This window comes from Acromyrmex echinatior, chromosome 15 (genome assembly GCF_024713525.1).
Source record: "Acromyrmex echinatior isolate Ae372 chromosome 15, ASM2471352v2, whole genome shotgun sequence".
Taxonomy (NCBI): Eukaryota; Metazoa; Arthropoda; class Insecta; order Hymenoptera; family Formicidae; genus Acromyrmex; species Acromyrmex echinatior.
In genome coordinates, this window is record NC_141866.1 from 376,931 (window position 1) to 403,354 (window position 26,424).

General features: G+C 36.6%; 3 protein-coding genes across 3 annotated transcripts; 2 read left to right on the forward strand and 1 right to left on the reverse strand.

The window, feature by feature from the left end:
- Positions 1 to 5,234: 5,234 nt before the first annotated feature.
- Positions 5,235 to 6,425, forward strand: LOC147907177 (uncharacterized). The gene has a single exon (XM_087414075.1). It carries the CDS (start codon positions 5,235 to 5,237, stop codon positions 6,423 to 6,425), a length of 1,191 nt encoding a protein of 396 aa, XP_087270201.1.
- A 46-nt stretch (positions 6,426 to 6,471) lies between these two features.
- LOC147907178 (uncharacterized) lies at positions 6,472 to 12,105 on the forward strand. Its single transcript, XM_087414076.1, has 4 exons — positions 6,472 to 6,733; positions 6,856 to 7,895; positions 8,007 to 11,192; positions 11,917 to 12,105. Exons 1-3 carry the CDS (start codon positions 6,472 to 6,474, stop codon positions 10,428 to 10,430), a joined length of 3,726 nt encoding a protein of 1,241 aa, XP_087270202.1. The 3' UTR covers positions 10,431 to 11,192; positions 11,917 to 12,105.
- Positions 12,106 to 17,318: 5,213 nt separating this feature from the next.
- On the reverse strand, positions 17,319 to 24,981 carry LOC147907179 (uncharacterized; the record flags this gene model as incomplete). The annotated part of the gene is made up of 4 exons (XM_087414077.1): positions 17,319 to 17,507; positions 18,533 to 18,551; positions 22,376 to 22,437; positions 24,580 to 24,981. Coding segments are annotated over 4 exons (672 nt in total), but the record flags the coding sequence as incomplete, so codon positions are not given.
- Between the last annotated feature and the right edge of the window lie 1,443 nt (positions 24,982 to 26,424).

The following is a 26,424-nucleotide window of genomic DNA, read 5'->3' on the forward strand; positions in this document are numbered from 1 at the left end:
TTCGCCAGATTTAGCCTCGACTATTTCCTGTATCTAAAACTGAACAAAAAGTTCGGAGGAAAGAGATTCACCACCAGAGAGCAATTCATCGCCGAAACAGAAGCTTATTTTGATGGATTGGATAAATCATATTATTCGGATGGCTTGAAAACGTTGGAGAATCGTTGGATCAAGTGTATCGAGCTGAAAGGAGACTATGTTGAGAAATAAAAATGAATCGATCAAAAAAAATGTGTTTTATTATGTTTTTCTAAAAATTTATTGACTTGCCCTCGTATAATTAGTAACTTTCTATTAACTTTAATTTCGGTGATATGTGTAAACGTATGCATGATATGTGTATTTAATTAATCATTTTGATGCATATTGTACCAATTCACATCCTTTAAATACATTGCTAAAATTAAGAAAATTTAATAGAAAAATACTAGTTAGTATGCTTCAAGTGCTCGAAGTATCGTGTTGCTCTATAGAACGATTTCACACAACACATTTTACACAACTCAACAGGTATAATACACACACTAGAAAAGAATATTTGTAGATGTCTCTGAAATGGATGATATATACCGGGTGTCTCAGAGCACCCGTACCACCCTTTTAAAAGGTAGGGATGTGTTTGTACAAAAAAATGGTTCAGACAAAATTTGCAGGATTTCGGGAGATCTATCTGATGGTGACCTTGAATTTGACCTTGAGGTCGACCTTGGGCATAACTCAAGGTCAAAGTATCGTTTTACAAATGTAAACCCTTATTCATGACATCACAAATGAAAATAGCGGAAAATTTTACGTCCGAATACGTTATCAAGCCTAGGTCAAAATTACCCTTAGAGGTCATGTGGAGATCAAGTTACTTTTAGAGCACCCGTACCAACCTTCTAAAAGATATGGATGTGTTTGTACAAAAAATAGTTCAAACTTCACAATACTAGGTATTTACATAGCTATGATGCATCCATCTGCTGGTGAATTTGAATTCTATCTTTAGATTCATTTGTAGTCGTGTACATCGATTTTTAAAGATTCCTAATTATCAAGATCTTGAACAGTCGATGCCGCCTGTGTCAGCGTTACCCAAGATGTACCACGTGGAGGTCACAAGGTCGGACTTACACCTCGTCGGGGTGCTTTTTTAAGGTGGTTCCCCTTGCCGTCACCTTTGTTCGTACGCATGTGTTCAGTCTAGATTTTCGAAGTGTCCTCCACGTGCATGTATGCAGGCTGTTATTCTTCGTTGAAAATCATCCGTCACCCGACGAATTTCGACAGGATCTAGAGACTGAATGGCTTCTCGAATTCTGTTCTTCATGTCTTCTGAAGTCGTAGGTCGTTCGCGGTATACGAGGTCTTTTATTCTTCCCCACAAATAAAAATCCAAAATTGTAAGATCCGGTGATCGTGGTGGCCAGTTATGTGGACCATATTTACCTATCCATTGGCCGCGAAATATACGGTTCAGTTGTTGACGAGCAATGACAGACGTGTGGGCTGGACATCCATCCTGTTGAAACCACATATTTAGACGTAGTTGAAGTGGAATATCTTCAAGTAAACGTGGGAGTTCGTTTTCGAGTAAATCGACATACAGAAAACGGTTTAGATTTTCTTCAAAGAAAAATTTACTTACACACGTCTGTCATTGCTCGTCAACAACTGAACCGCATATTTCGCGGCCAATGGATAGGTAAATATGGTCCACATAACTGGCCACCACGATCACCGGATCTTACAATTTTGGATTTTTATTTGTGGGGAAGAATAAAAGACCTCGTATACCGCGAACGACCTACGACTTCAGAAGACATGAAGAACAGAATTCGAGAAGCCATTCAGTCTCTAGATCCTGTCGAAATTCGTCGGGTGACGGATGATTTTCAACGAAGAATAACAGCCTGCATACATGCACGTGGAGGACACTTCGAAAATCTAGACTGAACACATGCGTACGAACAAAGGTGACGGCAAGGGGAACCACCTTAAAAAAGCACCCCGACGAGGTGTAAGTCCGACCTTGTGACCTCCACGTGGTACATCTTGGGTAACGCTGACACAGGCGGCATCGACTGTTCAAGATCTTGATAATTAGGAATCTTTAAAAATCGATGTACACGACTACAAATGAATCTAAAGATAGAATTCAAATTCACCAGCAGATGGATGCATCATAGCTATGTAAATATCTAGTATTGTGAAGTTTGAACTATTTTTTGTACAAACACATCCATATCTTTTAGAAGGTTGGTACGGGTGCTCTAAAAGTAACTTGATCTCCACATGACCTCTAAGGGTAATTTTGACCTAGGCTTGATAACGTATTCGGACGTAAAATTTTCCGCTATTTTCATTTGTGATGTCATGAATAAAGGTTTACATTTGTAAAACGGTACTTTGACCTTGAGTTATGCCCAAGGTCGACCTCAAGGTCAAATTCAAGGTCACCATCAGATAGATCTCCCGAAATCCTACTAATTTTGTCTGAACCATTTTTTTGTACAAACACATCCCTACCTTTTAAAAGGGTGGTACGGGTGCTCTGAGACACCCAGTATTTGCAAATGTATATACAAATGTACATAATTCCCGAAAGTAACGTCTTATATATTTAATACAAATGTGTACAAAAAACGCATTCTATATGCGTATCAATGTATACTTCAGTGAGTGATTCCGCGTTTATGTATACCAAAAAAACAGTTGTGTTAGTAAAAGTCCCCAAAAACTACAATTAACACATATATATATATATATATGTATATATATATATACATACATATATATATATATATACATACAATATATATGTTATAAATAGTATAAAAAATTTCTTTAATTAGATAAATAAATTTTAATTCCATCAATTAAGTAAAAGAAATTCTATATTCGACCAAAGCTGATCTTATTGCCTAAATATCTCGGTGTGAATTTATATACATACGTACATAGACAATTCTGTAAAAGCGCAATAAAATCCTTTTCAATCTTGAAACGCAATCATGGATGGAACTACAGTAGTATTATAAAATTATGTATTAAAATTGTGTGTTCATACGTTCCCTCGAACGGTTCAATCATACACTGAAGAGCGAAATGTGGAAACACATACAAATTATTAATCACGTCGTTTATTTGTCATGTAATGCAGCATTTTTGATATTACTTAAAGCGTGAACTATTTATTCATATTCTATAATAAAATTTTTATCAAATTTTGTGAAAAAAGTATTAAATTTATTGATAACACAACTTTTGGCGTAAAAATTTATTTAAATTATTTTAATTCTTCACTTATACTGTTTACATACTGACACAGTTCAAAGTATACGTGCTCCATGCAATGTTCCAATTCGAACATAAAGGACACAATTGGAGGCTTTATGTGTGGATTATATACTAAGTTATAACAATATTGCATTATATGCAACATGTATTATAACAAATTCTGTAATCAGAAAAAAGTTTAATTTCTTGAATAGTTTATATTAGAAAAGAGCTATTGCGGGGATCAAATAAACAAAATGACACAGAATCATTGCCTATTTTATAATTGGTAACACCATAATTTGTCTGTATTTGCATTGAGAGTGATTGGATTAAGGTCCAGACATTTGTAATAAATTGATATTAGTATGTCAGTTATTTAATTTCGAACTGTAATGTTAAAAAATACACCAACGGTTACGTCGATCTCACATACCACTATTTCTACTAATTTTGTAAGTCCTTATAATGAAGAATGTACGCTGTGTAGTAAGTACGTATGTGCATACACACACACACACACACACACACACACACACACACACACAAAATACATGCAGTCGTATGATCAATATTGTTGACCCTTGCGTACATGTTGGAGCACTGACGCAGGCCGCCGCCACGTATATCATGTTCAACGAATAGAACCAACGAACATGTATACACATATGTATGTACGTATGTACACATAAACGTATGTATAAACGTATGTACATATGTATGCACATATGTGTGTACGTATGAACGTATGAACGAATCAGTGTGTGTACGTGTATGCGTGCGTATCAATTATAAAATACGGCACTTTTTCTGATTGTAGAACTTGTTATAATACGTGTTACATATAATGCAATATTGTCATAACTTGGTACATATCCATATATAAAGCCATCAACTATGTTTTTTATGTTCGAACTAGAACATTATATGAAGCACGTATACTTTGAACTGTGTCAGTATGTAAACAGTATGAGTGGAAAATTAAAATAATTTAAATAAATTTTTATGTTAAATTTTTATTCAAAAGTTGTGTTATCAATAAATAGTTCACGCTTTAAATAATATCAAAAATGCTGCAATATATGACAAATAGACGAATACGTGATTAATAATTTGTGTGTGTTTCCACACACATTTCGGTCTTCAGTGTATGATTGAACCATTCGAGGACTGTCTGTTCAAAGAAAAAGAAAAATTTAGAAATACGAAAAGATCTCGATTTAGCAAATTGAGATTGAGATTTCTGGGAACCCTGTGTGTATAATTAGGGTTAAAAGTGGTGTGATAGATGTTCGATAATGGTTCGATAAATGTTTGACATTGATTTGAAAGATATTTTTGACAGTGATTCGATAAACGTTCGACGATGGTTTGATAATTGTCATAGATGATGTTGGAAACGCGCCCTCAGTACCGTTGACATAGAGGGCGAGACGCGTGTTACCGGCCGAGGAGTGACTTTAAGGAAGATGCCGGAAGTAGCCGCGTGTGAACGGAAGAAGACGAGATCGGATCGCGGGCAGAGAGAGTGTCCGCCATTATATATTTCCTGCCATTATAGCCGTTCGACTCTTTTACTGCCATTGTTACTACGTTTAATCCGAGCCGTGTGCTCTCAATGTTCTGTAATAAAGTAGCGTGTTCGTGTAAAATAAGAAGAAGTGTCTAATATTATTGAGAACCTTACGATCCCGAAACCGCGGCTGCAACATTCTGGCGATCGTGACAGGACTGAGTAATTTCGTTGTAGCCGTTTCATAGCAAGCAGAGATCGTAAGAAAGTAATCCATAGACATGGAACAAGTAAAGTTAACGCTAAAAATAACACGATCCGCCTTTACGAGAGTGTACACTTCCTTCCGGACTGAGCAGTCGAAGGAATCGCCGGACATAACCTCATTGCAAGTCAGCTTCGCATTGCTACGAGAAAAAACGAGTGAGCTTAGTGAGCTAAATCAGAAGCTCAGACCTTGATGATCGAAGCTGGAGAGTCTGAAGAAACCATTGGAAGAGAGGCACAACACGCAGATGAGTATGCCACGAAATACCATCAAGCAAAGGTCGGGCTAACCTGTCTTTTAGAGCGGAAGAATGAACTCGAAACGCCGACACCGGCTCCGCTACAACGGACTACCACGACAACACAGGAAAGTATACGCGCATTGAAATTGCCGAAAATTGAATTGAGAAAGTTTGGCGGTGATATCAAAGATTGGCTTCCGTTTTGGAGTACTTTTAAGAAAATTCATGAAGATACGTCGCTGTCGAGGGAAGATAAATTCCAATATTTGGTACAGTCTATGGTAAAAGACTCGCGCGCGTTTGAAGTAGTGAATAGTTTTCCACTAACGGCCGGTAATTATGAGAAAGCCATACACAGCCTCGAGTCTCGATTCGGCAAAAAAGACTTATTGATTGAATATTATGTACGCGAACTTTTAAAGTTAGTCTTAAGTAAGAATAAAAACATGTCGCTCGCAATCACTTATGATAAATTAGAGACACATATACGAGCACTTGAAACTTTAGGCGTGACAACAGAAATGTGCGCAGCAATGTTGCTTCCTTTAGTAGAATCCTCACTGCCTGAAGAGATTTTACGTACATGGCAACGAACAAGGATTCAATTAATTCCTCATTCTGACGCGTCTGTTACTGTTGTAATTACTACTGCAAAAGATCGTCTTATTAGTCTAATGACTTTTCTAGGAAGAGAAGTCGAGAACGAGGAACATATTCAAATGGCAAAAACATGCTTCGAGAGCAACGATTTCCAGATGACAAAGGACAAAAATAAAAGGAAATCAAAGAGTGAACGAGATCCAGAGATAGCGACAGCATCTAGCTTACTATCGGCGAAAGAAGCAAAGCCACAGCAATGTATATTTTGTGGAGCTAATCATGACAGCTTGAGTTGTGAAACGGCCAGAAGTATGGATTTAGAGAAGAGAATCCAAGCTGTAAAAGACAAGCAGGGCTGTTTCAATTGTCTAAAAATAGGGCACAGCTATAAAAGATGCCGTAACAAAATAAAATGCCCTTGGTGCAGCAAAGGACATTGCCTGCTGATGTGTAGAAACCTGTCGAGCAAGAATGAGACCAAGCAAGCGGATGAGAAGAAACCGAAAGAACCAGCTTTTCACGAGGGAAAGTTGTCTCGCTAATGTCTCTTCGAATACAAAAATGTTTCTGCCTACACTAAAAGTCAAGATGCGAGGTCCAAAAGGCTTGGTGAATGTTCGTGCCATCATAGATACTGGCTCGCATAGATCTTATGTTTTGGAAAAAGTAGCCAGAGAGCTTGGATACGAGACTGAGAGCGAACAAACGATGGTACACTTGTTGTTTGGAGGAACTAAAACCAAACCTCAGAGACACAAAACTTGTCGGATCTACATCGGCAACTTAGATGGAACATATAAATGCGACTTCGTAGCTTTGCAACAAAACATTATCTGCCAGGACGCCCCTTGTAATATCGATGATACTTGGATGTACTTGAGAAAAAAAACATACGCTTGAGCGACACCGGTGAACGTCAAGAATCCATTTCACTATTGATTGGAGCTGATGTTGCTGGCAAAATATTCACAGGGAAAGTCCTACAGATAAATCAAGGAATAACAGCTTTAGAAACTAAGCTTGGATGGACAATCTTGGGTAGGAATATAGACGATGACAGTGGCACCGATACTACGTTGACGATTATGTCGATGTTCACTCAAGAAGCCAACATATCAGATTTATGGAGACTCGATGTCTTGGGCATCACGGATCCTATTGAGAGTGTTACTAAAGAGGCACGTCAAGCTGAAATAAAGACCTCATTTCAAGAGACAACGAAAATCGACAACGAAGGTCGATACGAAGTTCTTCTGCCGTGGAAAGAGAATCATCCATCTCTACGAGATAATCGAGACGTAGCCGAGAAGAGACTAAAAGGCGTTACAAAGAGGTTGCGACAAGAAGATTTATTCGACGACTACCAGGCTGTCTTTGATAATTGGCTCGAAGAAGCGATTATTGAAAGGGTACCTGTACTTGAAGTCGACCAAGAGAGCTACTATCTTCCACACAGACCTGTAGTCAAGAAAGAAGGAACTACGAAGATACGCCCTGTTTTCGATGCGTCAGCAAAAGTCAAGGAATCGCCTTCGCTTAACCAATGCTTGGAGACTGGACCCAATCTCATAGAGTTTATTCCAGCATTGCTACATCGATTTCGAGAGAGGAAGATAGGAGTAACAGCTCATATCGCGAAAGCCTTCTTACAAATCAGTGTCTCTCCGTCGGATAGAGATGTTTTGAGATTCCTATGGTGGAACGTTGACGGAGAAATAGAGATTTATCGACATCGTCGAGTTGTTTTCGGATTGACAAGCAGCCCATTCCTTTTAGGGGCGGCGATTGAATTGCATATTAATAGAGCCTTAAACCCTACCATTTTGGCATATAAGAAAGTAGTTTATGAGAAACTGACAAAATCCTTTTATGTCGATGACTGTGTTACTAGTGTCAATTCTTATTCTGATTTTGAAGTTTTCAGGAGAGAAGCCTGTTCCCTTTTGACTCAAGCCAGATTTGATTTAAGAGATTGGAAATACACTGGCAAGGACCCTGAGAGTCAATCAACGGTGCTTGGACTTATATGGAACACCAAGAGAGATATTTTAATGTTACCGGAATTTCCTGCACTGACGATCACGGAGAAAATAACAAAGAGAGTCATTTTGTCATAAGTACAGAAAGTTTATGACCTTCTCGGATTCGTCTGTCCCGTATTGTTAAAACCAAAATTACTATTGCAAGATCTGTGGAATAAAAACGTGGATTGGGACACGGAAATAAACGATGACATTAAACATGAATTTCTTAAATGGGTTCAACAGCTGGGTCTTCTACGCATATTGAAGTTTCCACGATGGATTTTTGGAGAGGAGAGGGGTCCCGACTCACTGTCCTTTCATGTTTTTGTCGACGCCAGTAAAGACGCATACGCGGCGGCAATCTTCGTACGAGTTGAGTCAAGCACAGGAGTCGAGATACATCTCGTAGAAGCGAAATCTAGAGTAGCACCCAAAGAGAAGAAGACCATACCTCGCCTTGAATTACTAGCAGCCTCCATTGGAGCTAGGATGATGCGATCTTTCATAAAGGCTATGGATTATCAAGATATCAAGACTTATTTCTGGAGCGACTCGATGACCATTCTAACATGGATTCGACAAACAAGACAATGGGCAGTCTTTGTATGGAATCGTGTTCTGGAAATAAGGAGCCTTACGGATATTAAATCTTGGAGATATGTCCCCGGAGTGATGAACCCAGCAGATTTACCCTCACGAGGTTGTGATGCTAAGAAATTCCTTGAACTGAAATGGTGGGAGGGACCGGAGTGGTTGAAACTACCTCCCAAAGAGTGGCCCAAGGAGGAGGGAGAAATTGACGAGAACATAGTTAACTTAGAGTTACGCAAGACTCCCGGACGATGCAAAGAGAGAATATTCCCTGAGACTACTATTGAAGAAATCGCTATGCTAACCTCCGTAGAACAAGAGAGTGAAGAGACAGTCCCCTGGTATTTGCAGAGATTTTCGATGTATTCCAAAATTCTGTGTACTATCGCGTGGATATTAAGATTTGTGAATAATTGTCGAAGAATTCAAGTAAACAAAACTCAAGAGTTAACTGCCAAAGAAATAACTAAAGCAGAATTGTGTCTCTGTAGACTGGCACAGAAAGAATCATTCCTGGGAAGTAACGATTCACGATTACGAAGCTTAAATGTTTTCGAGGAGAATGGACTAATACGCACAAAGACAATGATCTCCAATCGTCAAGACACTTTTTCTTTCAGATGTCCTGTGATGTTGGACTCAGCTCATTTATTGACGTTAAAGATCATCTTTCATATTCATCTGAAACTTAATCATGTTGGTATTGACATTGTGATGAATAGTTTACGCGAAAAGTTTTGGGTCCTGCAATGTCGTCGTACGGTACGCTCAGTTATAAGAAAATGCGTCGTTTGTCGTCGGTATGCATCGAAGACAATGAAAGCACCACCTGGATTGTTACCTGAAGACAGAGTAAGAGATGCCGCAGCGTTTGAAGTGATAGGTATCGATTACGCTGGACCACTCTTTTTGAGCGGTGGACAAAAGGCATACATCTGTTTGTTTACTTGTGCAGTCTACCGTGCAGTCCACTTGGAGTTGGTTACATCTTGGTCTCTATCAACAGAGGAATTTCTGGAGGCCTTCAGAAGATTTATTGCACGTCGAGGAAGACCTACTGTAGTATATAGCGACAATGGGAAAAATTTTGTAGGGGCCAGGAATCTACTACAGAAGATTAATTGGCGGAAAGTTTCCCAATATTGTGCACTCAATGAGATAACATGGCATTTTAATCCACCTTCAGCCGCCTGGTGGGGAGGATGGTGGGAGCGACTTATCCGCCTCCTTAAGGATCTATTGAAGAGGACACTAAAGAGAACTTCGTTGAGCTACGAAGAAATGAACACAATTTTATGCGATTGCGAAGCTACTATGAATTCAAGACCCCTTACCTACTTGACAGAGGAAAATACTGAAATCACAGCGCTGACTCCAGCGATGTTCATCAGTGACATTCGAGAAAATGGCGTTCCTGACTTGGATCAAATTTACAAGTCCCACTTTGCAAAGAGGATACGCTATCGTCAAAGATTAAAAGAAGAGTTCAGAAAACGTTTCCGTATACAGTACTTGGGCCAGTTATCTAGACGAACTAAACCCAGCAATAGTTCCGCGTCCGTGGCTGTCGGGGACGTCGTGCTTATTGAAAACAATTTACAAAAGCGATTAGACTGGCCGCTCGCCGTCATTAGAGAAGTCTATCCCGGAAAAGATGGTTACGTGCGGGTGGTAAAACTGAAAACGAGCAAAGGTGAACTGGTTCGACCCATTCAAAAACTAATTCCCTTGGAAGTTGAACACTCCAGTCCTGAAGCTGATAACTTTATCGAGTCTACCACTACGACGTCAGAGACTACTAAGGGAAAAGCAGCTAATACCCTCGAAGAGTCTGTAGCTGTTCCTAAAGAGGAACCGAAATCGTTGGAAGAAACGAGCTTAAAGACCCGAAGGGGTCGTATCATCAAGAAACCGGATCGGTTCAAATATTAGAAAATGTTTGTCATTTTATTTTCGTTTTCATTTTTTTTTTAGATAGTTTGAGTTGCTCCTACCAAGAAGTCACAACTCAAGATCGGAGAGATGTTGGAAACGCGCCCTCAGTACCGTTGACATAGAGGGCGAGACGCGTGTTACCGGCCGAGGAGTGACTTTAAGGAAGATGCCGGAAGTAGCCGCGTGTGAACGGAAGAAGACGAGATCGGATCGCGGGCAGAGAGAGTGTCCGCCATTATATATTTCCCGCCATTATAGCCGTTCGACTCTTTTACTGTCATTGTTACTACGTTTAATCCGAGCCATGTGCTCTCAATGTTCTGTAATAAAGTAGCGTGTTCGTGTAAAATAAGAAGAAGTGTCTAATATTATTGAGAACCTTACGATCCCGAAACCGCGGCTGCAACAGATGATTTTGTGTGATTGTAGTTCACTAATACTACTATCAATATGTGTTAGTGGGTATACGACATAATAATAAAGTATTTTTCGGTTGATGATTTAAGTTTAACACATAAAAGTGCATAAGTTCTTTTCGGTGAGACGTCGATGTGCGGCAGTTGTATGTTTGTTGTACGAAGACCACGTTAGATACGATTTTGCATAAGTGTAATATAAAAATTTTTTTTTACGTAAAATCGATATATCACAACATGTTTTGCGGTTAGATTATTCTGTTGAATACGTAGAACACAATTTTGCAGTTTCGCATAAGTTAAGCGTGCCGATTTCAGCAATGCTTGTCGCCAATGATTATAAGTAAGTGGACATCCGTTGATCAACAACTAGTGAATGAATATCGTTTTTCAAAGGAACATGTATGAACACACAATTATAATACATAATTTTATAATACTGTAGTTCCATCCATGATTGCGTTTCAAGATTGAAAAGGACTTTATTGCGTAGTTTACAGAATTGTCTATGTACTTATGTATATAAATTCACACCGAAATATTTAGGCAATAAGATCAGCTTTGGTCAAATATAGAATGTTTTTTACTTAATTGATGGAATTAAAATTTATTTATCTAATTAAAGAAATTTTTTATACGGTTTATAACGTATATATTGTATGTATATATATATATATATATATATATATATATATATATATTCTTATTCGATACGTTTCGAAATAAGAGACTGTAGTAAAAAAATGCGAGTTTTATGAAGTGACTACTCAGGTTAGGAAACCGAGATTTTACTTGAATAGTTATTAGAAGTATGTAATGTAAACGTTACCCGTGTATTATTTTATTATTCAATGTTAAATACAAGGATAAAATGACATATGAGAGCACTCGGGTAATGTTTCCGAACGTAGCCTAACTGTAACATTTAATAATTCGCTTCATGTGAAGCATACCACCTCGTTTTTCTGCCAGATTCTTTCATTTTGAGTGAAAATATGTTGAATATGTATATGACTCTCAGGCAACGTCGATATGTTTTGATCTAAGAAATTTTGGCTTCCCAACAGCTCAGATTTAAATCCCTTCGATTACTACGTATGGAGCGTAGTTGAAAGGGTCACAAACAAGTCTCGACATCCCAATGTGACGTCATTAAGAATCGTTATTGAGACAGCATTCGTCGGTATGGACAGCGCTACATTACAGCATGCGTGTGAATGCTTCAGACCAAGAATAGAAGTCGTCATTCAAGCTAATGGGGAATATATTGAATAATTGTGCTCTACAGGGAGAGCCCCTAAGTGTCACATAAAAGGATTTTTTGTAATATTTAATTTTTTATTAAAAATATTTTGTTTAAAGAAATTGTTGATTTGTCCGGATTTTGATGACGCATCCTGTATGGTTGTATCATGTTTCTTCATGAACTAAATGTGTGAATATCTTTCTTTTGCTCTCTTTTTCTATATATATATATATAGAGAAAGAGAGAGAGAGAGAGAGAGAGAGAGAAAGAGAGAGAGAGGAAAGCCTCCTATTATGAGATAGCGGCGTTTCTGCTAAACTAATAAACGTTATCTATTGGTTCCACCATGAATTTATTGCTCTTGAATTGAAAACTATTTAGTAGAAAATTCATTATTAGATCATGCCTGTAGTCATTGTAAAAAAAATTTTAGAATTTGGACGTCTTCAAGTTTCATTGAAATGAGCTTTTAAAGCTTGTTTATTATTTAATAAATAAATATTTAGCAATAAATTCTTCATGTAGTGATAGAGTAAGGTCTTACTAATAGAAAAATACGGGATATATTGAATTGTTTAATTACAGAAGTTAGATTTAATGATTAAAAACCATAAGGCGTGAAAATCGTAATATGAGATATAATACCTAAGATATTTCTAATATAAAAACCCATACGCCCCCTATGTTATAATGAAAATTATTGCTAAAAAACAAATGTTATTGATATACAATAATAAAAAGGACAACCAGAATGAATGTCGAATGCCTATTTGTGCGATGCTTGATTCCAACTATCTGAAGACGAGTTCTGGGTATAATCTATCGCATGCTCACTTTTCACGCACGCTGGCTGTGTTTGTTTGCACTTTAGAAATATAAAATAAAGTTTTTTAATTGCAATACTGATATATTTTGCGTTTTACTATCAATTTCTCGAAACATCTCATATTAGGAGCGTAATTTTTTGACTTTGCGATTTGCTTACTTTTTACATTTCTTTAATTTAAAAAAAAAATGGAATTTGAATAAAATTTTATATAACGTTATCTTAAGGCTTATTAAATTCCCTTTAAAATGACCTATTATTTTTTAAAATTCTGTCCATAGACTTCTAACGTTTATTCAAAATGAACTCGGTCTCATAATAAGGGCCTTTTCTCTATATATACCGGATGTTTATATTGTATTATATATGTAGATTACCCGTACTATCTTTTTATCTTCGTATAAGATCCAATCGTAAAAGTGTTCAGCAAAAATTGTAAGGTTTGAAAAAATTTATTTACTGATCTTATCAATTTGACTTTATGTAGCATTGTCAAGGTCAAGTCAAGGTCATGTCGATTTTTTTTTAAATGGAACCCTATTTTTTATTCCAGAATGTATTAGCCGATATCGAACTTTCCAAAATAGTAGTTATTCTATTATTAATAATAATCTATAATAGTTATTTTTTATTAAGTACTTTTTGCGTTATAAAGCTCGAAAGTCACAGTACCTTCGGTATTATTAGATGTACAAATAAGTTTCCGCCGTTTGACAAAAGACGGCGTCACTAGCAAGCTATGATTAAAATTGTCTGATGTAAAACATTATATCGTAAGGTAGGACATCTGTCAACAATATAACCTTGAAATACTAGTGATTTTGTATCAGCATCATATATTTTTTTTTGTGCGAAAATGCCGAGTTTTGAATAAGCGTCATTTGCGGGAACTTTTGATTTACTTCTTTAATTTGAAGAAATCTGCAGCTGAGGCTCATCGATTGCTTGTAGAAGCATATGGTGAGGCTGCCTTAAGTGAGAGAAGTTGTTGTGAATGGTTTCAAAAATTTAAGAACGGTGAATTTGATGTCGAAGACAAAGAACGTAGCGGAAGGCCGAAAGTATATGAAGTACGCGGAATTGGAAGCATTATTGAATGAAGATTCGTGCCAAATGCAAAAAGAACTTGCACTTACATTAGGAGAGACTCAAGAAGCAATTTCACATCGTTTGAAATCATTGAGAATGGTTCAAAAGCAAGGGAATTGGATTCCATATGAACTGAAGCCGAGAAACGTTGAACACCGATTTTCCATATGTGAAATGCTGCTTGTCAGGCATAAACGAAAGGGTTTTTTACATCGTATAGTCACTGGTAATGAAAAATGGATCCACTACGATAACCCAAAGAAGAGGAAATCATGGGGATCACCTGACCATGCTTCAACATCGACAGCCAAGCCGAATATTCATGGAAAAAAACTCATGTTGTGTATTTGGTGAGATCAGCTTGGTGTCGTGTATTATGAGTTGCTCAAACCGAACGAAACCGTTACTGAGGCTCTCTACCGAACACAATTGATGAGATTGAGCCGAGCACTCAAGGAAAAACGCGTCCACTACTACTCCAGGCATGACAAAATTATTCTCCTGCATGATAATGCTCGATCACATGTTGCGGCGCCGATCAAAACCTACATGGAAACACTTAATTGGGAAGTTCTACCCCACCCGTCGTATTCACCAGACATTGCTCCTTCCGATTACCATCTATTTCGATCGATGGCGCATGGTCTGTCTGAGCAGCACTTCACATTATATGAAGATATCAAAAATTGGATCGATAATTGGATAGTCTCAAAAGATGAAGCGTTCTTCTAACGCGGTATCCATATGCTACCAGAAAGATGGGAAAAAGTAGTGGCTAGCGATGGACAATACTTTCAATAAAACATTATGTATCGTTCTTTCACAATAAATGCTTAATTTTTGATAAAAAACGGCGGAAACTTATTTGTACACCTAATAGCATTGCGCAAGTTATACTGACGGCTAAAATCTCTTGAATATTGTTCATGTCCTAGATTTGCCAAGATCATGGATTGGAGGTTGTATCTTTTATTGTTATTTTTACGTAAAAATCAACTAAAGCAATACCGATCACTGATCCGGCCGACTAAGACAAGATCAATTCAAATATGTCTTTAGCCGTTGATAAGATGTTCAAATGGAGCTCCATTTTCTTGCAGACGTAGTCTCAATCATTTCTAAAAAATTTTCTATTGTTGAAATAAAAAATATTTTGAGGAATGCTATGACAACATTAGTTATTCGATTTTTTATATCTCCTGCAGATATCGGCGGAGTTTTGTAAACAATATTTTTTATATAGCCCTAGAGAAAGAAAAGTCGCACACGAAGTTAAATCAGGAGAGGTCATCGAATATACCCATATCTATCCATCTTTCATGAAAGACGTTATTGAGGTATTCCGTCACAACATGATGAGAATAGGGTGGCGCACCATTTTGCTGCCACCACATTTTTTGTCGAGTAATAATATCAATCTCTTTTAAAAGCTTAGGTCATTTATTCTGCAAGAAAAAAAGGTAATTTTCTCTATTTAAGCGGTTATCAAAAAAGTATGGACCAATTAAATACCCATTTACAATTCCGCACCAAGTATTTAAACTCCAATGATATTGATTATGAACACATTGAGTCCAGTCAGGATTGTATGTAGACCAATAATAACAGTTATGCCTGTTGAGTTGTCCATTGTTATGAAATAAGGTTTCGTCACTGAAGAGAACCTGCTGGAAAAATTAGATCTTCTCTTATCATTTGGAATACAAAGACAAAATTATCTTCTTAACCTCATATCATTTTCACTTACATCTCGGGTTAAAGTGATATGATAGGGATGGAATTTATGTCTTTGTAAAATCCTCCACACAGTGATATAAGAAATTCTTAAATTATGTTGCAGTTCTCTAATCGAAATATAAGGATTCAAGTTTATCATTGCTAGCACTGCTAATATACGCGGATCATTAACGTCATCTTCAGTATTTATTTGCTTGTGGTTTCTCTTATGGATTTTTCTATGCTCTCGTAATAAAATTCTTCTTATCTATATTGCATTTGAATGTTGTCTAAATGACTTACAATCTTTCTGCTCTACAATAATTTCGTTCAATTTCACCAAGCACAAGAATAATATCAACGATTTCATTTGAACTGCGGTTATTTTGAAAAAAGCTTTGAAAAAGCTCACTAGTGTAAAAAAAATAAAAAAAAGCTATACAAAAAAAAAGAAGAAAGTTAAATTGTTCAATTGAGAAGAATTGAACTTAATTCCGTGTGCATGAGCGTATGTTAAGCAATGTGAATAGATCGCGGAGACTCGCGTGCGTAATAATCCCGCTCATACGCGCATGCGTACATGGATAACGCCGGCGATACTGTAACTTTCAAGTTCCATAACTCGGAAAGTACTCAATGAAACGTAACTTTATTACAGTGTTTTGGAAAGCTCTCGAGATAAGTTACAAAAATATATAATAAAAAATAGAGGTTTTCATTTAAAAAAACATTAATGACCTTGAATTGTTTTTGAAGGTCTCTCAAGGTCAAATCCATATTTTTATCGTATGTTTCCCTTCAAGCCATGCAACTTTTATTTGAAAAATTTTTCAATAAAATCATCAATTCGATAATCGATGATTTATCGATATATATATATATATGTATATATATATATATACACGGGTGTTTTATTTTAAATAATATGATATATCGATTATATATATATATATATTAGGTATAGTAAAAAGAAATCCATTATTTTTCCAATAGATGGGTTTAGTAATCTGTATCACGCGTAGACGAGATTTATTGGAAAAATAATGGATTTCTTTTTACTACATCTAATATATATATATATATATATTAGGTGTTGGAATTAATTCGTAGCGTTTTACAAGTGATGGGAAGTACTTTCATTAATATATAATGTATTTTTTAATGCTCATGTGAAATAAATAACATTCTTTCATTAAAAAACGCTACGAATTAATTCCAACACCTAATATATATATATATATATATATATATATATATATATATATATATTGGATGGGAAAAAGTTCGTGGCGGTATTTTAAAATTCAAGTGTTTTTCTTAGCATATTAAAATCAATTTATTTAAAACCAAATATGTTCCATTATTTTCAATAATATTTTGCCATTTTTGAGGCAAAGCCATAATCCCATCGCGATAGAACTTTTGTGATTTCTAGTCGAAAAACTGGTTTAAGTGACTTTCACAGGCCTCTTTTGAAGTCACCTTTACACCATTAAGAGAGTTCTGCAGAGACCTAAACAAATGATAGTCTGAGGGTGCTATGTCAGGACTATACGGTGGATGCATTACGACTTCCCAAGTTCTCGCAATTTTTATCGAGTTATCAAAGATGTATGTGGTCGAGTGTTGTCGTGATGGAAGACGACACCTCTCCTATTAATTAATTCTGGTCGCTTCCTCTCAATTGCTTGTTGTAATCTCTCCAGTTGTTCACAGTAGAGTTCGGAATTAATTGTTTGATCGGGCGATAACAGCTCATAGTGAACGATTTCCTTCAAATCCTACCACACACACAACATCACCTTCTATGTCGTCAATCCAGATTTGCGATTGCTTGTGGTTTCTCTCCTTCCTTTATCCACGATCTTTTGCGAGTTCGATTGTCGTACGTGATCCATTTTTCATCACCAGTTATCATTCTCTTCAGAAATGGTCAATTTCATTCCGTTTCAGTAGTGTATCACAAATATTAATTCGGTCCATCATGTTCTTAACACTCAACTCATGAGGAACTCAAACATCGAGCATCTTTTTGTATCCAGCTTTGTATAAATGATTTGTAAAACTGTTTTGTGGTCGATGCCTAGTTCTCTGACAATCTCCACAGTGCTCACAGTGCTCACAATTATCACGCTCGACGTTTTCCGATGATTTCATCGAACTTTTCAGTGATTGATCGAACGGAGCGAGGTTCATCTTTCACATCGAAATTTCCAGTATGAAAACGAGCGAATCATTTCTGTGCTGCTGATTTCGATAGAGTACCATATCTTTACCGTAAATAGCACAAATTTTTTCACAGGCCTGTGCAGTGTTCTTGTCTTTATCGTAGTAATATTGCAAAATGTAACGAATTTTTTCCTTATTTATTTTCATTTAAAAAAAAATACCTTTTGATCCACTTCACCAATTTCAATTTTTTTTGGCTCAAAACAAAGGTTGAAATGTCACTTTTTAAACGCACGTCTAGTGTTGTCGATGCGATTAGTAGTTACCGAGTGCTGAGTATTTAATGTCATCTAGTGGGAAAAGCGTCACGAACTTCTTCCCACATCCAATGTATAATATATATATATATATATGTATATATATATGTATATATATATATATATATAAACATCCGATATATATATGCATATAAAAATGTATACATATGTATATAGAGAAAGAGAGCGAAAGCGAGAGAAAGGGAGAGGGGAGGGCATGGTGGCAGAGAGAGGAGGGGTGGGGGGATGGGTAGGGAAGGGGAAGGGGAAAGGGATAGAGAGGAAGAGGGAAGGAAGGAGGGAAGGGGAGAGAGGGAGGGAGGGAGGGGAGAGAAAGAGAGAGAGAGAGAGAGAGAGAGAGAGAGAGAGAGAGAGAGAGAGAGATTTATATATTTGGTTCGTGAAGAAACATGATATTGTAGAATCATAGATTTCCACTTTAAACGTTTATGAATGGAAAAATATTCAATTTTTTTAGATAGTCGTGCCCATTGAAACTTTTGTTTTGTCAGGACATCGAGGACAACAACATATTTTGATTTCAGTCAATTTAATCGAGGGACATTTTTTATAAGATTTGTGTGGAGTCCTTTCTTATCAATAAAAATTTATTGCATGCGATTTTATTTCATTTAATTCTGATTATTTTTATTTTTATTTCTAATTTTATTTATACCGACTTTTCTTTATGATCGCTTAATACATTATACCAATTTAATTATTGTATTATTTATTATTATTTAATGATTGTGTTAATTCATTGAAGGTCTTCTTATTCCAACCCAATGGCAATTTTAATTCTCTGCCAAAAATTATTATTCTTCGAAAAAAGTGAATATATCCAATGAAAAATTAAAATCCAGATGCTACGATCTTAACTAATCAAGTTAAATTCTATCAAATTAAAAAGTAAAGCACAAACGGTATTGTTTCTTGTTATTTATACAAACTTATCTTTTTAAAAAAAGCACTAAGCATGCATGCTTTTCATCGAAGAATCATTTGGGCAGATTTCACCAAAGTCAATTACTTAATTGGCCGTGGAACTGACTAAGGGCTGCCGCACACAAAATTTCTGTAACAGTAACCTTAAGATGTGAACTTAAGCTAATAAGCCAATCAGGATATTGCTTTAGGTCTACGGAAATAAAATCTAACGGAAATGAAAATAACAATAAACTTATTCATAACCTTGCAATAGGCAAATTTGAACCGAACCAATTGAAACTTGCTCTAATTGTGTTTGTGTTTGCTGTTTAGTAGAATTGATCACGTATGGTTGACAGTTAATCACCGATGCGACTTAATCGAGTTGATGAAACTGGCTCTTTGTATACACGATGGCGGCATGCAGGGAGGGAGAAGGAGCGTGTTACCGTTCGAGTGTGGGCCGTCCTACGAATTCGCGCGGCGCGGCTTAACCGCATATTGACTTAGACATTTTCTTTTCTAATTCGAAAACTACAGCGAATATCTCAAAATGGTATAAGAATTTTTTGTTCCCTTTGATCCATTGTCCACCCCCAATGTGACCCCGACCCATTTCAAGAGACACCCTGTATAATACTAAGTATTCAACCTAAATAATAGTAATTTTAATTTTTCGTCAAAGATATTCTTATTGAAGGGCTTTTTTATTGTTATTATTATTTATATAATTTGATATCCGAATTACATGGAATTTAACTTGGTGTCAATTTTGTTGATATCAAATCTTTTATACGAATAATACATATCATTAGAGTTATAGAGTTATAGAGTTATAGAGTTAAGCAAATAACAAGAGACAATATCATTTGTGTATTACTTTTTAATTTGATAGAATTTAACTTGATTAATTAAGATCGTAGCATTTGAGTTTTCATTTTTCATTGGATATATTCATTGGATATACTTTTTTCGAAGAGTAATAATTTTGGACAGAGAATTAAAATTGCCATTATTTGAGTTGGAATAAGAAGACCTTCAATATGAATATCCTTGAAATTAAAAATTAAAACTATTTAATTAGATTGGATACTTAGGTTTTATTTGAGAAACACGTATTGTTAGCGCCTTTTTATGTTTTTTTAAAAAGGTTTTTTGTTACATTAAAAAGTAATTTTACAAAAGAAAGTAAATAAATATATCCAATTCAGTTAATCCTAATTATAGAAATTTAATACTAATACTAGCCACAATTAATCACTTGTTTTCAGTATTAAACAGATTTCATCCGGCACTCGTCCTTCGTTAAAAAGTTTTTAATTTAAAAATATATAATTATAAACGTTTATAGTTATGAAGCAAATATTTTTGTTCTAAAATATTTATATAATAAACATTTGTTTTATAATTACAAATATTTATAATTATATATTTTTAAATATGTCTTAAATGTCATTTATGTTATCAAATATATATTTTATATAATATTATTAAATTTTATTCTATATCAAAATAAAATTCAATTTCTCTTGTCTCATTTCCCGCCAGACTTGCAATCTAAACATATTCTGCATTACCAGTAACGCGTGCTTCTGTCCATAGACAGATAGGCAACCTGACTTACTGAGTATATTACAATATATAGTGTAGGTCCTAAGATTACACTGTTCGACTGCACATAAAGTATACAGTATATATCCCCAATTTCTTTTGAATCCGCATTTTGAAAATTGCATAGTCGCATATCGTTCTTAACCGATGGCCACAATCTAATCTAAATTGCTGTGATCATACAACTGAGCGCGAATGAGAATAACAACGGTCGTTCTCGTAATCTCTTTTCTAAGACTGCTCCTACTGTCTAAGTCATATCTACGCTACCTATAAAATAAATATTATAAAATTTTCAATCTCTTTTTTGCGGATATTCATTTCTATGCAGAATGCACATGACGCTGGTATCCACGACAGTATAACAACTTCAAAGTTTTGAAATCACTTTCGACACTGTGATCTACCAAGATTGTTTTATCCAGAACATTGTGGGAAGCTTAGCTTCTAAAATACAAATTTTCTAAAATAGTACATCTAAAATATTCGTTGTCACGTTCTTTATGTCTTCTTCCATAATTCCTGAAAACCTATTATAGCATAGAAAATTATTATTGTATACATAAATCAATAATTTGTTGACTTATATTCTAATCTATTTTCAAAAATTAACCTATCAAAGTTGAATATGAGAAGAATAATCGACTACGATTGGTCAATTTTCTACGATTTACGATCGTACGACCGCTACGACTTCTAGACCCCGCATTATAATTCTTTTTAGAATTACTTCGTATTGTAATCAATTGGATTTTGCGGCTTGACTAATGTTTCGTATATCACTTTACAATCTTCGTCAATAATCGTCATTCTGGTTGGTTCTAAGTCTTGTGTGGTATTACACATTTTACAATCAAGTGCGTAAACACCTCGCTTGTCCATAGGAACATCTTTGTACACGGAAAAAGAAATTAATATATTTGAATACATGTATAGGAAAAGTGTAAGAGAATCTGAAAATATCTTATCTTTCGATAAAATCGTAATATAACCATGAAGATTCTCATAATAATCTATGAATCTCACATGTGTGTCTTTGCGTCGCAACAACCAAGAGCAGAACTGCTGACAATTATACTTGCCTCTAACTGAAAATTCTATTCATAAAAACACAAATTTCTATATAATTTTTGTTTTTACAGTAGAAAATTTGTTTTTAAATCAGAGAATTTGTGTTTTATAAAAGATAATTTGTGTTTTTAAAGTAAACAAATACCTAACCAGGACAAATTCTCTGCTGTAAAAACAAAAATTATATAGGGAATAATTTGTATTTAAACAGAAAATGTGTTTTACAGCAGAGAATTTGTGTAATTGCAGAAGCAGAAAATACTTAGCCTCACTTACGTGTTCCCCTATGCCATTGATGTGGCGGATTTCCTAACTAACCTAAATTATCTCATTTTAATTCCAAAAGTGTACACTAGTTCATCATCAGCCACAGAAAACAGATGTGTGTGATGTGACCATGTATTGTCAGCGCCACATTTGCCTCTTGCGCCAAAAATTCCAAAAGGACATTTCTTCCACTCCATAGCGACGACGACGACGACGACGACGACGACGACGACGACGACGACGACGACGACGACGACGACGACGACGACGACGACGACGACGACGACGACGACGACGACGCCGACGACACGACGATCGACGACGACGACGACGACCGAGCCGACGACGACTACGACGACACGACGACGACGACGACGACGACTGACGAGACGACGACGACACGACGCACGACGAGACGAACTCCGACGACGACGACGACGACGACGACGGACGACGACGAACGAAAAAAACCGACGACGACGACGACGAGACGACGACGACGACGACGACGTACGACGACGACGACTACTACGACGACGACTACGACGACTACGACAGACGACGACGAACGACACGACGACGACGACGACGACGACGACGACGACGACGACGACGACGACGACGCCGACGACTACGACGACGACGAACGACACGACGACGAGACGACGACGACGACGACGACGACGACACGACCGACGACGACGACGACGCGACGACGACGACGACAACGACCGACGACGACGACACGACGACGACTACGACGACGACTACGACGACTGACGACGACGACGAACGACGACTACATACGACGACGACGACACGACGAGACGACTACGAACACGACGACGACGACCGACGACTACGACGACTAACGACGACGACGACGACGACGACGACGGACGACGACGACGACGACGACGACGACGACGACGACGACGACGACGACGACGACGACGACGACGACGACGACGACGACGACGACGACGACGACGACGACGACGACGACGACGACGACGACGGTTCTTAATATAAAAGTTTCAGATTCATATTTTGCGTCGCAATATCTCCGCTCGTAGACTACGTAGAGAAAAAATAAAAATATTTTCATTATATATCCCGAGCGGTCGCAATCGATTGAGCACACTTGATCGGTTCAGCTCTTATTGAGATCTGATAATCTTGATCTGACGCAACTCGCCGGCTGGCGTAAAGTAGCCACTGCAGTGTCGCTGCGCGTAGCTTAACGCCGAGACACTACCAGTGTCTCCAGATTATTGTATTATTATTTAATTACTATATTTATTATTATTTGCGAATTTTATGAAATTTTCAGATAGTTGTACATATTTGTGGCATATGTGAAATATGATTATAGGCGAAAAGAGCATTTCGACTTATGGGTGTATAGAAGTATATAACTAGTTATTCGTTGATAATTTTTTAATAATAAATTTTTTTTTAATCCATGTTCATGTCTTTCAAATAAAGGATCAATCCAAAATCTCTTCTTTTATATTTTCTTTTTAAATTTGTACTCATTAATGCTTACAGCTATTATTAGTCTATTTTACCATAGTTTAGCTTTATTTTTGTTGTACATAATCGCATCAACTTGACAGGTCCAATCGTAATATCATTTTTGATATGATATTTTGGACTTTACAGTACTTTACACAACATAATTAATATAATTACCGTCAAAAGGACTTCTGTTTCCGGTAGTGAAAGATGAGAGTGCGTTTTTCTGAGAGAGCTGATATTGAAAGTAATAATATAAGGTGAGATTGAGTGAGAGAGTGGGAGAGTGCAAAGGTGCGAGGTAGAGGTGAAGGTGAGGGAAAGACCTAGTGGAAGAGTTGATGAGAAGGTGAGATTGAAGGAAAAAAATAGGGATCGGATGGGATTGAGGTTAGAAAGATGAGATGATATACTTAGAAAAATAGACAAATGAGAGGGAGAGGAAAGAGATTAGAGGGAAACAGAAGGAGACAACCATAAGAACTGGGAAATTTAACTTAAGGCCTAGAATAGACAATAGAGAGAGGGCGGACTATATGAATATAGAGGCGGCATAGGACATAGAGCATTGTAAATAAGTTAATGCGAATAGAAAACTCATATTAGTTGGATTATATACAGCATAGGATTTTATCAGGCATATTGAATATATCACATTATATTAGATTGTTAAATTTAATATAATAATATATTAGATTACTTGGATACACAAAGAAGGGAGTAAGGAAAAGGAGAAAAGAAGAGGGAATATAAGAGAGAAAGGAGAAAAGATGTAAATAATGCAGAGGGAAGAGGGAGGGAGGGAGGGAGGGGGAGAGCGAGGGAGAGAGAGAGAGAGAGAGAGAGAGAACAGGAAACATGAGATTTTTAGAGGACAAAAAGAGAGAAAAGAGAAAGGGAGAATAAGGAAGGAGGGGAGAAGAGAGAACAAAGTTTAGAACCTTTTAGTAATAGTAATAAAACGATAAGATCAAGAGGAAGAGGAAAGAAGGAAAATAAGAATTAATGGATTTAAGAAAGGAGAAATAAGAGAAGAAATGACGTAAGGTTTCAAGGAGGTAAGAGGGATAAAGAAGAAGATAAGAGAAGAAATTGAGAAATTTAAAAAGGAGATGAAGAGAAACGAGGAAGAGGGAAGAAAAAAAATAGAAGAATTGAAAAAGAGAATAGAAAAATTAGAGAAAAGAAGGGAAGAAAGAAGAGAAGAGAGGGGGATAGAGGTAGAGAGACTAGAAGAGAGAGTAGAGAAGCTAGAGAAAAAGATAAAAATGCAAGAAGAAACTAAAGGGAAAGATGAAATGAATAAAATAAGAGAAAAGATGGAAATGATGGAAAGAAAGTTAGAAATTAAAGGAAAAGAGGACAGGAGAAAAAAATGTAGTGATTATAGGTGAAAACGAAAGGAAGATGAATAAAGAGATATTAGAAATAGGAGCGGAGGTCAAAATAGAAGAAGTGAAGAAAATAGGTAGCAGGAAAATAAAAGAGAAAGGAATCGTAGTAGCGGAATTAAGAAACGCAGAGCAAAAGAAAGAGGTATAGCAGAAAAAGAAAAAGTTAAGAAGGAAGAAGATATGGACAGACAGAAAAAGACATGACATGAGAGAAGAATGAAATGGTGATTAAGACGGCACATGAAGAGGAAACGGAAGGAAAAAAATATGGATAGGATATAAAAAGAAGAAAAAATAGAGAAGAAGTGGTGGTATTGGGAGGGGATATTAAAGGACGAAGAAGATAGAAGGACGGAAATAGGGAAACGAGTACAAGGGGAAGGATGGGAGGGGGAGAGGAGGAGAGGGAAAGAGGAGGGAGGAGAAGTGAGAGCGGGGAGATGGAGGAGGAGAAGGAGAGAGGAAAAAAGACGTAGAAAGAGGGGAGAGAGATGAGGCAGGATGGAAAATAGCTTTCTGGAATAGAGCGGGGATAGAGAATAAAGATAGAAGCTTCTGGGACGATGGAGGAATGGGACGTGATATTTTTATTGGAGACATAAAGGAAAAGAATTGGAAAAGAGTAAAAGAGAGATTACCAAAGGATTGGAATTGGAGAGTGCAATTCGCAAAAAGACGCAAAGACAACAATAAGAAAAGAAGAGCAAAAGGATAATTATAGGAATAAAAAGAGGATTCAAATGGAGGGAGATAGCAGGATTGAGAGAGGGAATAATGGAGAGAATAATAGAATTAGGGAAAGAAAGATGGAAGATAATAGGCGTATACTTGAAAAAGGAATGAGATAGAAAAAGAAGAGCTTAAGGGAATGAATGGAAATGAAGGAGGAGGAAATTCAAACATTAATAGAGAATTTTAATGCGAGGACGTGTGAGGAAGGAGGTAAAATTAAAAGTTAGGAGGAACAAAAAGAAGAAGAAAGAAAAAGAGAATTGAAAGATAAAAGCATGAAACAAACAGAGAAGAAACTAGTAGAGCATATAGAAGAGGTGGGTTGGATGATTTTAAATGGTACATTAAAAGTGATTAAAAGTGAGAGTGGACATATATAAGAGCCAGAGGATAAACGGTGATAGATTACGCAGGGGTGACCTTCTTTTGGACACGTAATTATTGGACACCGCACGATTGGACACGCAAGATTGAACACTGCATTATTCGACATGGTATTATTAGATACCGCATTATTGGATACGTATTGCTAGACACCGCATTATTGGACACGCATTGTTGGACATCGCAATATTGGACACTGCATTATTGGACACATGATTTTATACCATACGTCTTTAAAAAATTTGTCATTCGATGTATAAATTCAAATCCACATTTAAGGTAAGGCCCTTCTAACATATGTACGTATA